This window comes from Amphibalanus amphitrite, unplaced genomic scaffold (assembly GCF_019059575.1).
Source record: "Amphibalanus amphitrite isolate SeventyFive unplaced genomic scaffold, NRLGWU_Aamphi_draft 000220F_arrow, whole genome shotgun sequence".
Taxonomy (NCBI): Eukaryota; Metazoa; Arthropoda; class Thecostraca; order Balanomorpha; family Balanidae; genus Amphibalanus; species Amphibalanus amphitrite.
In genome coordinates this window covers 393,846-408,939 of record NW_024881715.1, presented here as the reverse complement: position 1 = coordinate 408,939, position 15,094 = coordinate 393,846, and the positions used below count along the sequence as shown (strand labels likewise).

Here is a 15,094-nt window from a genome sequence, read left to right as displayed (position 1 = left end):
ACGTTAAACGTAACTGCATGCTAGCCCCCTTTCTGCGACGTAAATGGCCCCGCGTGAGATTATAAACGCTCCAACAAATTTCAGCAGTCATATTGTTTATCACAACCTCATTTCGGTAAGCCGATTTGCAAGCTAACCATGTTTTAGGGTACTGGTTATTTAAGCACCGATTCGTGACAACACTAATACACTTCACCGCATATATAGCATGACTGGCACGTCTAATCAAAATATAGCTATACATAAAACACCGCCCCAAAAGGTACAGCACGATTACAATTAACAATGAGCGCTACATTACAATGACTGTAAATTCATCCACGCGCATAGCATTACCCTTGCACAAAAATCGCCACCGCTCCCAATCTGCACCAACCCCTCTAAAGGAGCTCAGCGCACCACATGAGCTTCCACTACATCTCGTCTGACGTCCACCTCCTTCACGACCTCAGACAGAGATGCTGCCTTCCCTGAACTTGGTGCTGCCGATGAGGGCGTTCACCAGCACGCTGTGGCCCTCCTTGGCCAGCGCCTGGGCGCGCCGGAGCACCTCGTCGATGGCATCCTCGTGCTCTCTGGTGAGCATCAGGCCCCGGCCGCCGTAACCCTCGGCGATGGTGTCGTAACGGCAGTGGGCCAGCCGGCAGGCCACGTCCGTGCCGAACATGGGCACCTGGGGGACAAGAGCGGGTGGTTAGACTATGTGAGAGGGCCGGGTGAGGAAATTGGCGGGGATGCGACAGCCATAACTGTGTTAGTTTAGAGTGATTGGAAAATAACAGGAGAGAGAAAAACGTTTGACGATCACCGCATTGTAAAAGTAAAGCAAAATAAATTGTGTATGTACATTCCAATACAAATGCGAGATAGGGAAAATGCGGACAGAATCCTATACATGAAGGAACTAAGTCCACCAATGAGCTGCCAACAGCAAATACCATAACTGAACTTCACACCTGCGCGGAGGCAAGAAAAGCATGTCAGCGTCAAAAGTGATGAGCGTTACTCGCTGCTGTCTTATTTAGAACAGCATAAATTATCAATATATTATATAAATAGACAGAATATGTCCGGTCCTCACCTGTTCCCGGGCGATCTGCGTCCAACCGGCGTCGTTCCCGACCAGCGCGATGACAGGCGTCTTGTGCCGGGTGAACGTATCATACTCTGCCACACTGTACCCACACGAGCCGTCCCCGTATATCAGCCAAACCTCGGCCTCAGGCCGAGCCAACTTCGCACCCAGCGCAAACCCTCCACCAACGCCGAGCGTGCCAAACGCTCCCGGGTCCAGCCAGGCGAGGGGGCCGCGCGGGCGCAGCACGTACGCGGCGCTGGCCACGAAATCTCCACCGTCCACCACTAGTAGCGCCTCCGGGGGAAGCAGTTCCTCCAGCCGGCTCAGCACCTTCAGCGGGTTCAGATGCTCGGCGGTCGGCTGACGCGCCATCTCCGCGTTTTTCTCTTCCTTGGCGTCATCACGAGCGCGGAGTTTGTCCAGCCATGTCTTGTCAGGCACTTGGCCCGCCATTTCGGCGGATAGCTCGCGGATGAATGAGCCCACGTCGGCCTGGACTGCCAGAGTGGGCTTCCAGAACATATCGGAATTGAGGCGTACCTGGCGAGGGTCTCGGTGAATCGAGACAATCTTGGCGCGGCGGCCGAGCGCGCGTCCGTAGGAGAGACGGAAGTCGCACACGGCACCGGCCAGGATGATGAGGTCGGCCTCCTGTAGCGCAGTACGTCGCTCCTGTCGCAGCTGCAGCGGAGAACGACGACCCAGCAGGCCACGTGACATGCCGGCCAGATAGCAGGGCACCCCGAGGGCCTCCACGTGACGGCGCGTATCGGCAGCGGGGATCGGTGGAGATGTGGCACTGCTCCCCAGCAGCAGCAGCGGCCGGCGGGCGGCGCGGAGCAGCTCGGCCGCACGCCGCACCTCGGAGTCGCTCGGTAGGGGGATCGCAGGTGGCAGGGGTGTCAGCGGGCGAGGCTCCCACGCGCCAGCGAAGATGTTGTCCACGTAGTTCTGCAGATACCAGTTGATGACACGTTGCACAGGTCCACTGCCAGTCTTGACACCCACCTCGCGCTGAACTAGATGGATTGGGTACAGCACGTCGATAGGGAGCTCGACAAACACAGGGCCGGGAGTGTCACTCTGTGCTATTTGTATCGCATACCTCAGAGCCGGCGCAATGTCCCGCACACAGCGTACAGAGACGCGATGTTTGCAGACTGAGGCGAGCAGCGTCATGTGGTCGATATCCTGCAGCGCCCCGCGGCCACTCAGCAGTGACGCCGACGCCCCTCCGAGCAGTAACAGCGGCGACTCGGCCAGCTGAGCGTTCTTCACGGCCGTGACGGTGTTCGTGACGCCCGGCCCCGCCGTGACGGCCGCCACGCCCACGGTTCCCGACAGGCGTGACACAGCGTCCGCCGCGAACACGGCCGTCGCCTCGTGACGCGTGTCCACCACCCGCACTCCGAGCCTCTCGGTGGCCACCAGGATCGGCGAGATGTGACCGCCGACCAGGGTAAAGATGTGCTTCACACCGTGACTCGCCAGCACCTCTGCCACCAGGTCACCGCCGGTGCGCGTGCTGTTACGGTCCGGCGGGTGAGTCCAGATGTAGAGTAGCTTCAGTCGGCTGCAGATGAGGCCCGTACAGACTCCCACCAGAGCGGTGCCCAGAAAGGTCAGCGCCAGCGCTGGGTCCTCCAGTCCATACATGATGGTGGCGTTTTGGGGGTGCTGAGCTCAGGTGTGATGTGCAAACCAGATAAAGGCTGATTCAGCTGCCAACAGAACGAGTTGTTCATGATTATTTACAGAATAGTTGTGAGAACACCACAAAATGTAATCTGACTGTGCCTGAGCAATCTAAAAGTAATGAAATGAAAGTAAACAAAAAAAAAATGAAAGTAAAGCAATGAAAGTAAAGCAATGAAAGTAAAGCAAAAAAAGCATTTGATGTGTGTAGTATGCCAAACAAATTTCAAGCTCCCAGCCTCCCAGCCATTGTCTCCCAGCCAAAATCCAAATTAATGGATGAGCGCTTAAGTAGGTACTCAACTAGGTAGTAGTACCTATTATCATTATTTCAGAATTGGGATTGCTTGTCATCAGCACTTTCAATCACTAGGTAATCCCATTCGAAGGCCCGTTTCAAGCATAGGATAATATGATATATTTAAATCCACCTAGATATGGTCAAACTCTAGATGCATATGCACCTTTCAGGGTGATGGATGCATTAACCCTCGCCCGTATTGGTGTTTTTCCAGCCGCGAACGTATAAGGGGGGGGGGGGGGGGTCCGTTGGACCCCCCTTGCCGTTTCGCCCCTGATCGAGCTAGAGCTTCGCGGAAAAAACGAGCGTGTTGCCCGTGACGAGAGGAAGCCGATGATACCCAATTTTAAGGTCCTAGGTCATTGGTTGACCTTGCAGGTCAGGTCAATGACCCCAAAGGCGGGAAAATCAGGACCTGTTAGAACGTCGTAAAGTGTGGCTGCTATGGGTTTTTTTCGGGATGCTGATCACGAATATCATGTTAGTTTTGATCACAGATGATGTCTTCATGTATTTAGGCCAGGTCGGGTCAGGTCAGGTCAGGTCAACCAGTAAGGGTATTCGTAGTAGGTGGCAACCGCCTCTGACAGCTTCGTAACATGTTACGAAGGCACCAAAACTACTTCGTAAATGTTCATATGGTTGCTAAATTCGAATTCAGCTCCCAAAACTGGCATAGAAACATGTAAAACTCGAAAAAGTGAACCGAGGTCATCAAAGGTCAATGACCTGACCTGACCTTCAGGTGACCTTGACACCCACCCTAATGCATGGGGGCAACATCATATCACATGTTTGAGCGCTTGAAACCACGAAAAGACTGCAAACGCGCGGCTAATGCGAGCCGACATACGCCGAATCGCGATTCCAGCCAAACATGGTCTCGAAAAGTAGGTCACAGGTCAAAGGTCATTTGATTCAGGGTCATGAAATTTTCAGGGTAGGTGTGAAATTGATGAACGCGAGGGTACTGAAAGTTTCGTCGCGATCGGCCGCTTTTTACGCGAGTTATTCGCGAAAAACCATGGGGGGGGGTCCGTTCGACCCCCCCCCCCTATACGGGCGAGGGTTAAGTTGTATGTGATGCCACCTTAGGTAGGTACTATTTGAATGCAGTGTCCATTGCTTCACTTATAATCCAAAAGTTTCATATTTATTTAAACTTATAATAAATGGAGGCACATCACCAAATCAAAAAAAAAAAAAAATGCCAGGCCATGACACTGTCAATTATATTAACAAATAAACAGCTTGTGATTAAAACTATTTACAAAACAACCCTTCATCCAAAGGCAAAATATTCCCGTGTTAATGAAACAGAACTCATTTTGATTTGACATAGTTCTTCCCAAATTCAATGGAATACAGATGCTGATGTAAATAGCATTTCAATTGACTAAAGAAAAACTGGTTTCAAGCAATAAACATACTTACTATTAGTACTATATTAGTACTATATTAGTACTATACTATAGTATATGACAAGGCCTTCTTAATCTAGAGGTATGTTAAAAACATTTTGTAAGTATTTACAATTTATATCAATTTCATTATTATTTACATCAACATTAATTGCGAGTGCTCTATCTGACACCGATGTGATTGCTGGTTAACCGTACGTTGCACCACAGCTGTGTCTGTGACGATTGTCACGAGATGTTACTTGACTTCCTTCGATCGTTGTGTAACTGACCATGTATGACCTAAGTAGTGTCGTTTAGTTAGTGCCTATCTGACCGAATTTTGCTCTCTCCCGCTTTTAGCAATCTTAACTAGTAGATTACATCAGATCAAAGTTGTGCGAACTAACAAGATTAATATTAAGTAGAAGAGGAAATAACCTACTAACATTAACTCTACCTTGTCCTTCTCCGCGAAAAGTCCTTGCACACCCATTCCCAGCTATACCGCATCCTTCAGAGCCTTGCTTAGTGACCCTGCTTAGTTTCCCAAAAGCAAAATCGCCTATCAGCAATACAAGATGAGACACCGAGTGAGAGAAGAAAGAATTGATGGACGCTTGAGCCCTGGCAGCTATGAGCTACGCGCCCTTATCCAACAAGAACAAGAAGTACATCAACATCAAACTTTCACTTGTCATAGACAACAATGCTCAACATAAGTTGAACAAAGATTTAAATGAAGCAGCTTTATGACTCAATCTATGCTGAATCTGTAAGTTGTTGCAGCCTCTGCATTGAAATTTGGGGGTGATCGGGCCAGGGGTGCGCTGTAAGCGCATGCATCCCTGCTGCATGTTGGGCCGCGGCCAGCGCAGAGTAGAGAGCAGGTGCTTTAGGCCATTTTCTTCGCTGGCAAAACTGAGCAAAAAGCATCACAATCAGGGCCAGCAGGTCATTAAACTTTGACAACAAACACCAGGCCCAGGGTAAGGCACCGCTCGCCAAGGGGATTCTCCGATCGCCAGTAAATAAAATAAATTTATTCTTGCAACAACTCAGTTGCTTCTGAGCCGATTGTACTGAAACTTGGGATTGTCGGCTGGCACATATTGGATGACAGGTTAGTAGTTACCATATGTAGGGTGCTAATGCACGTGCACACATGTAAAGAAGTGTTGACGATACTTCAGTGGAAGTGTTTTCTATTTCAAGAATTGCTAGGCCAATTTGTCTCTAAATTGGTACAAACCGTTAAACCCGTAAAATCCATTATATACCAATACTACATAACCCTACATTACATTCACCTCTTGCTTGCTTGCTGGGGCCCTAAAAACAACTTACCTACTCAATATACCATGACATTACATACCAAACCAAAAAATCATGTTCAACGAAAAACTTTGCGTTAGCGACAACAGAACAAAAGCAAAGCGTGTGAAGATTCGTTTGTTTATCAAGCGGTTACCTAGCAACTGGCGGCTTATTTTTTACAATTCTGTTTAGTGAACATTATATATTTGCCTCTTGCGCGTCTTACAAGCTGCATAATATTGATGCCATATCCCAAATATCGGGCATATGATGCAGTTATTTCCTTACCGTGGTAAAGTTAAACCTTCACACGTGACACGAATGTTGCGCTTTGGAGTTACGCTGTGTTTACTTTTTACTGTTGACTGTTGAGACTTGAGTAATGAGTTGTGTAGAATGTAGAATGTAGATGATGTTCTCATCATCTTATGAGACTCATAGCTTCGTTCCAAAGAGACAAGAGAAAGCATGTGTTCCCGAATGATTTTCTGCCTCAAACTCCTGTTCCGGGCTGGACGGGCAGCTTTATCCCATGCCGACAGGGGCGCCGCCACCACTACGTACAGTACGTACACTGTACGTAGTGCAATTTTTGACTTGGAAATCCACTACGTACAGTACGTACTGCTCAAAATGTGAAAAATAGTTAATTTATTTAAAAAAAAGTTTTTATAGTATTCAGCTTTCGTTGAAATTAAATAAAAACTCAGCATATATCGGACGTTTCGTGTTCGGTTTAACACTTCATCGGCGATACTGGCGCGGCAATTAAAACATTTTATTTAAAAAGTTTTTAATTACGTTTTTTTGAAAAGTTTTTTAATTGAAAAAAAAATCACCAAACTTCAGTTTGTTTTGACCAGTTTTGACATACCAAAATTACATTTGTCATTTTGAACTGCTAAAAAATATGTCCGTGAAGCTAAAAAATATGTCAGCAACGAATACAGCGTCGGATTCAGAATCGCTTGAAAACTCCTATCAGATCAATTGGGGAACGGGGAGCAAGAATATGACATTTATTTGGCCCTAGCTCTTACCCCTTACCCCTTAATTGGCCCTTAAAGGAAGGGGCGCGTCAAAAATGCCTCAAGGGTTCGTCTGATCGCCAAAATAAGGGTCGCAATCGATTCCTCGGGTCAATATCTAGCCGCAGCCTCGGGTTCCAGATGTGTGCAACTTACCCCTTACCCCTTAACCCGGCAGTTGCTGGGGTATTTCGCCACCCACCGTTTGCTGGGGGGGGGCGTTAAACGCCCCCAGCCGATAACTCGAGAACCAATAGGCGCAGCGAAACGCACGAGGCGGCAAACGAAAGAGCGCGACGAGACGCTTCAGATGAGTACTTTAAAGTTGAATTTCGAGGTCACAGGTCGGGTCAAGGTCAGGTCAAACACCTGAAATCGGGCTTTCAGTAGCATGGACTTCAGGACTTCGCAATGGGCGCCTCTCGTCACAAACTCTGTCAAAACGGGGCACAATCCATCATATAAAGCCTACAAGAGTGTCCGCTCCATGTAGGGGTCAGTCAAGCATAGGTCAGGGTCAAGGTCAGGTCAACCGGGTAGGCACATATCCCCGAAAATCAAAACTGATATTCGCAGCCTGTGACACATGTTTTATGGGTAATTTGGGGCGTAGAACACGATGGTGACATTCATTTTATCATATGTGTACGTGTTTGGCTAAGAAAGTTCAATTTAAGAAATGCATGTATCATGGTCGTTAAGTAGTCACGAGAAATTGCCAAGATTCAGTTCAAGATTTTGGAAAATGCGGAACGATAATCAATAATCGAAGATAGCCATTTGATTGTTCATGGTATTGGCAGTCTAATGGCATTTACGGCATGTCTGTATGTCTATTCTGTGATTTTATATGATTTTTTGAACATATGCCGTTTTTGGTCGAAAACTCAGAAATCATGACGTCACTAAAACCTCGATATCTCAAAAATTTTCCAACCGATTTTTTTGAAACTTTGTCACAATAAACTTCAATCAATTCCCTACAGGTACCCAAAATTTGGCGCGCCTGCGGCGCGCCGTTTTTATGCTATGGCCCGGCGAAAAAAGTGGGGGCGTTTAACGCCCCCCCCCAGCAACTCGCGGGTTAATCGGCCCTTAAAGGAAGGGGCGCGTCAAAAGTGCCTCAAGGGTTCGTCTGATCGCCAAAATAAGGGTCGCAATCGATTCCTCGGATCAATATCTAGCCGCAGCCTCGAGTTCCAGGACCAGATGTGTGCAGCTTACCCCTTACCCCTTAACCCGCGCCCTGCTGGGGGGGGGTGTTTGAACACCCCCCCTTGTGGTTTTTCGCAAATAGGCCCGGGCAGCGCTTGTCGAACAGCACTGCGGATCCGAAGGTTGGGACTTTAATTGTGAAAAACCGCCCGCCCGCCGCCAAACGCAAACACCGCAAAACGCGCAAAACGCACGCCTAAAACGCCAACGCAAACTTCGCAAAAAAAACAATCGCCCGCCCGCCGAAAACCGCAGAAAAAAACGCACAAAATGCCGCAAAAAACGCGCGTCCGCCGCAAAACGCAAACACCGAAAAAACGCAAACACCGCCGCCGCAAAAAAAAACGCCCGCATCACCCGCCGCCAACCGCGAAATGCCGCAAAAAAACGGCCGCACGCCGCGAACCGCAAAACGCCGCAAAAACGGCCACACGCCGCAAACCGCAAAACGCCGCAAAAAACGGCCGCCCGCCGCAAACCGCAAAACGCCGCAAAAAAACGGCCGCCCGCCGCAAACCGCCACTAAAACGGCCGCCCGCCGCCAAACGCAAACAGCAAAAACACCCGCATCGCCTGCCCGCCCGCCGCCAAACACAAAAACCGCAAACACCGCCGCAAAAAACTTCGCAACGCACGCACGCCCGCCGCCAACCGCAAAACACCGCAAAAAACGGCCGCCCGCCGCCAAACACAAACACCGCCAAAAACGCAAAAACGGCCGCCCGCCGTCAAACGCAAACCCCGAAAAAACGCAAACACCGCCGCAAAAAACGCCCGCCGTAGGCAAAACGCTAACACTGACGCATTAAGACAAATATGGCGCCCTGCGGCATATGTGGTGCATTCATGTCTGCCGTGTAAGCAGCCATCCCTTAATTACAGCGCATCCTAATCGTCCAATGTTCGACAAAGTTGCGCAAATTCTGCGCTTTGCGGCAAAAATGGCGCTTTGAGACAAACGTGGCGCACTGCAACAAACATGGCGCATTCGTTCATGTCGCTTAACAATTCATCCACCCAACAAATTCTAGCCCAATCGGACTTAAACTGAAAAAGTTATGTACATTTGAATATTTCACATAAAATATCTCCGCAACGGAGGTGCCCAGATTTGCACGTGTGCCACGTGACCACCGGTGGTGCAAGCAGGACTTGTCCCCTCACTGATTGCACCATTTCAGTGTTCCTGGCTTGTGCTGTTTTCGTGCTATAGGGCCGCAAATCGGCAAACACACGATAATCTGGGAGGTACGCGACTAAAACACGTGGCCACGTGACACGTGCCGGACCTTTGATAGCCTCACCGTTCACGCCACGCGATGACCCATCGACGTGGCCATCAGCATATAAAAGATGACCCCGGCCGCTGTCACCGTCACTGAACAGTGGACGGCTAAACTGGAAAAACGTCAAAATTTAGGGAAATTTCATCTTTCGAATATATAATTTCCCCAGAATTTTAAATTTTCCATTTTTCGAAAAATCCGAGATAGCAGTTTCTTAGCCCACTTCATTCTATGTCTATACCCGTTTTCAGATCGACCCTATCATAAAAACTGACGGCCTGATGGCTATTTCCCCCATTCCTTGCATTTTACAATGTTCGGGTATGTAAGCACAAAAATTGACCCCGTGCCACGGCACGTGCAATAGCACGTGCGTCACGTGACCACTAGTGCGACAAGCTGGACTCATCTGCTCACCGGCTGCGTTGATTTGGTGTCGCTAGGTGGGGTGGTTTCCACGCCATAGGACCCCAAGTTGGCCAATGTCGGATTTTCCCGGAGATTACCCCATCAAACACGTTTGCACGTGGCACGTGCTTTTCAATCGCCCCATATCTGACCCATACCACGTGGTAGCCGACACCCCGGGGCACAACATATTGGAACATTTTCAAAATCTAACGTGGAAATTTTTGGCAAAATCGATTTGAAAATAATTTTTCGAAATTGCCATAGGCTCAACATGGGGTAACTGTCGGCATCGGTTACCCGAAATTTTGTCATTTATATTTTAAATAATTACCCCCAGAAGGTGAGGTGCCAGCCCAAGAACTGACCCTAAAAACGTGGACAAATATTACTGAACAGATTTTGCGCAAATCGCATTTTCAATTTTTCCCCATGTTAACCCTATGGGAAAATGCACGTGCCGATTACCCCAAAACGGGTTAATTATATTTCAAGCGACTGGTACCAGCCGGTAGCTCCCCCATAGGGGACCAAACGCTGAAAATGGCAAAAAAATCTAACGAGCCGTTTTCGAGGGTATCAAGATGTCCTAAATCGCGGCAGAAACGCTAAACACCCCCCTAGAGAGGTAGCTCAGGTTGGGATTTTCAATAGAAAATCACAATTCTAAAGAATAGTGATTGTTCTTAATTGAAAAGTCCCAACCTTCGGATATCTCAAAAACGGCGGCGCGGAGCGCCGCCGTTTTTGGTACACCTTATCATACATCAATTCTACACATGTTGTGAAAATTTCAGACCAAGGTCATTCAAGGTCAGGTCACCAGGTCACTTGAAGTGACCTCACCTCATAAAAAGTTTCAATGTCTGTCATAGCTACACCGAGTGACCGATCGCTTTGAAACTTTCAGCGATTGCTAAGAGCAATAGCATGTACAAAATGTATATCTCAGAATTTTGATATCGATGACCTAAGGTCAGGTCAATTTTGCGACCTCCCCATTATAAGTCAATGGGAGAAAACTGAAATGCGCCTCTTTTGGACGGAATACATTATAAACACTCCCAAACACTGAATTACAAGTGGTTTAGACACACTGAACATGAAAATGGTGTCCGTGACCCCTGTTTATGCCCTGAGGTCATCTTAGGTCACAAATGGTATCTAACAGTTTTTCGCAAATAACTTTTGATAGAGGCATGCTAGAGCGATGAAAACGCCTTAGATGTGTTCAGCTCGACGATACGGATCGACTGATATGCAACATGACCCTTTCCGGTCAGGTCATGACCTTGACCTGAGGTCAAATTTTCAAGTTGACCTTTCAAGGTCAAGTTATAGTTCATTCGATGCGTCTTGACAAGAGGAACACGATGCCGGTAAAAGTAAGCTCGTACAATGCTTGGGTCAAAAGTTATTGCAGAAAAACTGTTTCCGAAAAAATCGGCTATTTTTGCAGTTTTTGCCCCCTGCAGGCAAAACCGTTGACGTTAGGTCAAATCTGAGAGAATTACTCAGAAAGGGCGTTAATAGGGCTATCGAATGCGCTTTTCCGCGGCGCTGTAGCTCTATTGGTTCCCGAGTTATGCGTTGGCTTCTTGGAAATTTTCGACATTCGACCTGGAAATCGGCGAAATTTTGCCTTCAATGACCTCTGGTGACCTGACCTTTGACCTGACCAAAAAATTGACCGAAGTGATTTCCTCATTATTTTTGACGCTCTTTCGAACGCCGCCTTCCGCGTATCGCTACGTGGCCCAGGAGCCGAGTTAGAAGGGGGGGTGTTCAAACACCCCCCCCCCAGCAGGGCGTGGAAATCCAGGACCCCCAGCCGGGCGCGGGTTAATCGGCCCTTAAAGGAAGGGGCGCGTCAAAAGTGCCTCAAGGGTTCGTCTGATCGCCAAAACAAGGGTCGCAATCGATTCCTCGGGTCAATATCTAGCCGCAGCCTCGGGTTCCAGATGTGTGCAACTTACCCCTTACCCCTTAATCGGCCCTTAAAGGAAGGGGCGCGTCAAAAGTGCCTCAAGGGTTCGTCTGATCGCTAAAATAAGGGTCGCAATCGATTCCTCGGGTCAATATCTAGCCGCAGCCTCGGGTTCCAGATGTGTGCAACTTACCCCTTACCCCTTAAAGGAAATAGTTCACTTTCACGAAATTATTTTTTTGCAACGGATTTATGATTTTTTATGTTCAAAATAATCAGCAAAGAAAATAAAACCTTTTTATAACAAAAGATTATTTTCTATATTTTGATATAGGAAGAACTTTTCAGTTTCTGTAAGGCACACGCGATCCATTATGAAAAGAGCATGGGTCCCGAAAATTCTTCAGAAACAGAGAAATTATCGCAGCCACCGGCATTTGGGCGATCTGCTCGATCTGATAATGTTCCCCTGAATGTCCTAATTGATCAGTACGAGAATTTCTCTAGAGTTCTCGTAGATAATTTCTCTAGTTTCTGAAGAATTTTCGGGACCCATGCTCTTTTCATACTGGATGGAAATATATGCAAGGCACACATCCTCAACGCAAGACACCTTTTTCGGGACGAGAAATAGAATATCTTTGCCTAGGGTGATCGTTGGGCTGTAAAAGCTCCTGATTTATGCTCGTCTCAGCCCAAGCTACGGAACTGCTATTCCAGTTCAAAACCCATGTTAAAAAGTGAACTATTTCCTTTAATCGGCCCTTAAAGGAAAGGGCGCGTCAAAAGTGCCTCAAGGGTTCGTCTGATCGCCAAAATAAGGGCCGCAAACGATTCCTCGAGTCAATATATAGCCGCAGTCTCGGGTTCCAGATGTGTGCAACTTACCCCTTACCCCTTAATCGGCCCTTAGGAAGGGGCGCGTCAAAAGTGTCTGGTGGCCATGTCTGGTGAACTCGTTGAGAAAAACACACTTCTGAGACTGAATTAGTGTTCATCGTCTCGCGCATGGTCTCGGTTCGGTAAATGTTTTGGGCCAATTTGGAGCAACCCTTGGAAATACCAGCAGATGCCCGAACAAGTATCTCTAAGCGTTGGCTTCAATGAAACAAATGAGAAGAGCATATGTCAGATATATTTAGGGGCAACGCGCATTAAAACTTATTTGTTGGTCTTGGGTCAAATAGATGAGCAGTAATCGCCACGCACTTTGAGAATGTGGATCGCTTATGATTGTTCAATACAATACAAATATAATACAGATGCATCACTGGAAATATATATGTAAGCCTCGGAAGGTGGCATTTTACTATGTCCAAAGTGGTTTGTGAGGAGTAATTTTGGATAGAATAGGACACGTACGTACTCGTATGTAACTTTCATTGATCCTTTGTATGACTGAATTCAGTGGATAGATTAAGAATTACCAGACTTTTGAGACAGGATTCGAGTTCACTGTTCAGTGTGATTAACTTGGCCTGCGAGGGCAAAGTCGCGTATCCCAGTCTGTTGCTATGCTGACGGCTTACTGCTGTCCATCCACTTCAGGAAGCAGTTAGGTAGGTATTCACGGAGTTGTGAGGACGACGCACTGAGTAGTTTGTCTAGCATGCATGTTTGCCGATCGCGTCCCAGAGGCGATTTTACAGGGACGAAATCAGTTGCAGAAAGGGGGGGCCAAATCCCATTTTAGCCCCCCCCAACCTGATTTTGGCCCGGTTTGCCCCCCCCCCCTGGATCCGCCAGTGTACCTACCTGGTGTAACTCGACGCCCAACAGAAAGGCAGTGTCCAATGTATGTACATATAGGTAACATGAAAATACAGCGTCTGAATCTGAGTTGCTTTGTTTTGTTTATTGTATTCAAGCCATTTCGACTAAACAGACAAAAGGATTAAGTAGGACTTCGGATTAATCTGACTACAGAATAGTTGTACAAATGTTTTCAAATAACAGTCGAAATTGCTATTTATGAAGGTGGTCCCGAAGAAAATTTTCACCATCACAAACTCGCCGGCTGGAAAGGCATGCTTCTGCCCCAGGCCCCCATAGTGTAAGTGCAACTGTAACTACATACATCATTCTGCAGACTGCAATCGGTTCGAAGCCAAGGGAGGGACGGCAGAGACAGCCGTCTTTCCCTTGGTCAGCTGGGTGCTTATTAGATCATTCGTTTTACTCATTTTGTATTATTTTAATGAAAATGTTGACTTCTCGACAATCAGTGGGACGAATCCAGAGAGTTTTCAGGTTTTGGTGATGTTATAAATAGGCACCTTGGAACTTGGGGAAATTTTCATCCCACCCTGGGTGTCGTGCCTGAGCCTACCACTAACCTGCATGCGGGTGTACGTAGTGCTCATAAAAGCGTGGCGGCGCCGCTGCATGCCGAGCACGCGTGTTCCCATAGGAGCACCGAGCATGCCCGTAGCCGGGTGCGGCGATTATTCAGTGGGATGGGTGGCCTGTCTAATTGGGTGGGCTCAACCCAGATGATACACTAGGGTGCCCGCCCACGGACCAATGTCTCCTCCTAATTCTTATCATCCAGTTCCGGCTCTGCAATGGTCACAATTTGAATTGACCGAAAGAGTCTAAAGAATCTGTCTGTTTATTTTATGACATTGAGATACGATGTCGACAAATTCAGGGGTGAAGATCTGTCAAAACTTCAGGGGGGTGGGGGTGGGGGTCCAGGCTGGGCAAATGGAGGCGGGCTGGATGCAGTACCATAAACCATTGACTTACATAGCAGTAATTCGTTTTCAGGGGGGGGGGGGGGTCCTGACCCTCCGACCCCCGAGATCTTCACCTCTGGACAAATCCTTGCGTAAGCTGATAAACGTACCTACTAATTACATACATACAGGACGGAGACGGACAGGAGTCTCGTGGAATGAGGACGAACGGGTGGAGATGGGGATCGTAGCACAGATTGAGACGACGACCGTCTGGTGCAGTGCTGCAGCTGAGCCCATCCCTCCCATTGGGAGAGGGCTGTCCCGGTGGGATCGTGGGAGGGTGGCTCGGAGACTTGGCTCCATTACAATCTTCTCCGGTCTCCCTTCGGCCGCCTGGCTGAACTTGTCCGGGACCGGACCTGTAGGGCTGAGGGTCTGAGGGAAATGTGATCGAAAACAAGGGCAGGTCGGTACTAATTGGGTAGTAAAAGGACTGATGGAATCAGGATTCAGGAATAACGCGTCATTCTGCTTAGTTTTTTACTTGCCGAATATTTAGCCAGGCTAGACGGTGGGATGTTTGGTCGGGCCGTCGGGGACAAATTAATTTCAATATTTGGGAACATGGGCTAGAATGACAATTTCATTTGAACCCCCAGTAACTCCCCCCTGCCGCAGCCCTGTCCAGTGTCCACTGTCCACTGTCCACTGTCCACCTTGCTGTCCACTGTTCACTCGTGTCCACCTGCTCCGGCGGC

At 48.2% G+C, this 15,094-nt stretch overlaps 1 protein-coding gene across 3 annotated transcripts; it reads right to left on the bottom strand.

Moving 5' to 3' along the window:
- Nucleotides 1-74: 74 nt before the first annotated feature.
- On the bottom strand, nt 75-15,065 carry LOC122385475 (2-hydroxyacyl-CoA lyase 2-like). 3 transcript variants are annotated; one of them, XM_043373800.1, is made up of 3 exons: nt 15,053-15,065; nt 1,082-2,799; nt 75-673 (listed from the first exon to the last, which is right to left on the bottom strand). In XM_043373800.1, the coding sequence occupies exons 2-3, from the start codon at nt 2,732-2,734 to the stop codon at nt 449-451; spliced, it is 1,878 nt and encodes a 625-aa protein (XP_043229735.1). In that variant the 5' UTR covers nt 2,735-2,799; nt 15,053-15,065; the 3' UTR covers nt 75-448. The 3 variants fall into 3 exon arrangements, with proteins under 3 accessions (XP_043229735.1, XP_043229733.1, XP_043229734.1); XM_043373798.1 differs by lacking the exon at nt 15,053-15,065 and adding an exon at nt 5,822-5,935; XM_043373799.1 differs by lacking the exon at nt 15,053-15,065 and adding an exon at nt 5,785-5,827.
- Nucleotides 15,066-15,094: the final 29 nt, after the last annotated feature.

What these genes read in the sequence shown, in the direction of transcription:
- LOC122385475 (XM_043373800.1), bottom strand. Translation starts at nt 2,734, where the DNA reads ATGTATGGACTGGAGGACCCAGCGCTGGCGCTGACCTTTCTGGGCACC. An exon ending in CGCAGATCGCCCGGGAACAG is followed by an intron (nt 674 to 1,081) that starts GTGAGGACCGGA and finishes CTTGTCCCCCAG; the next exon opens with GTGCCCATGTTCGGCACGGA.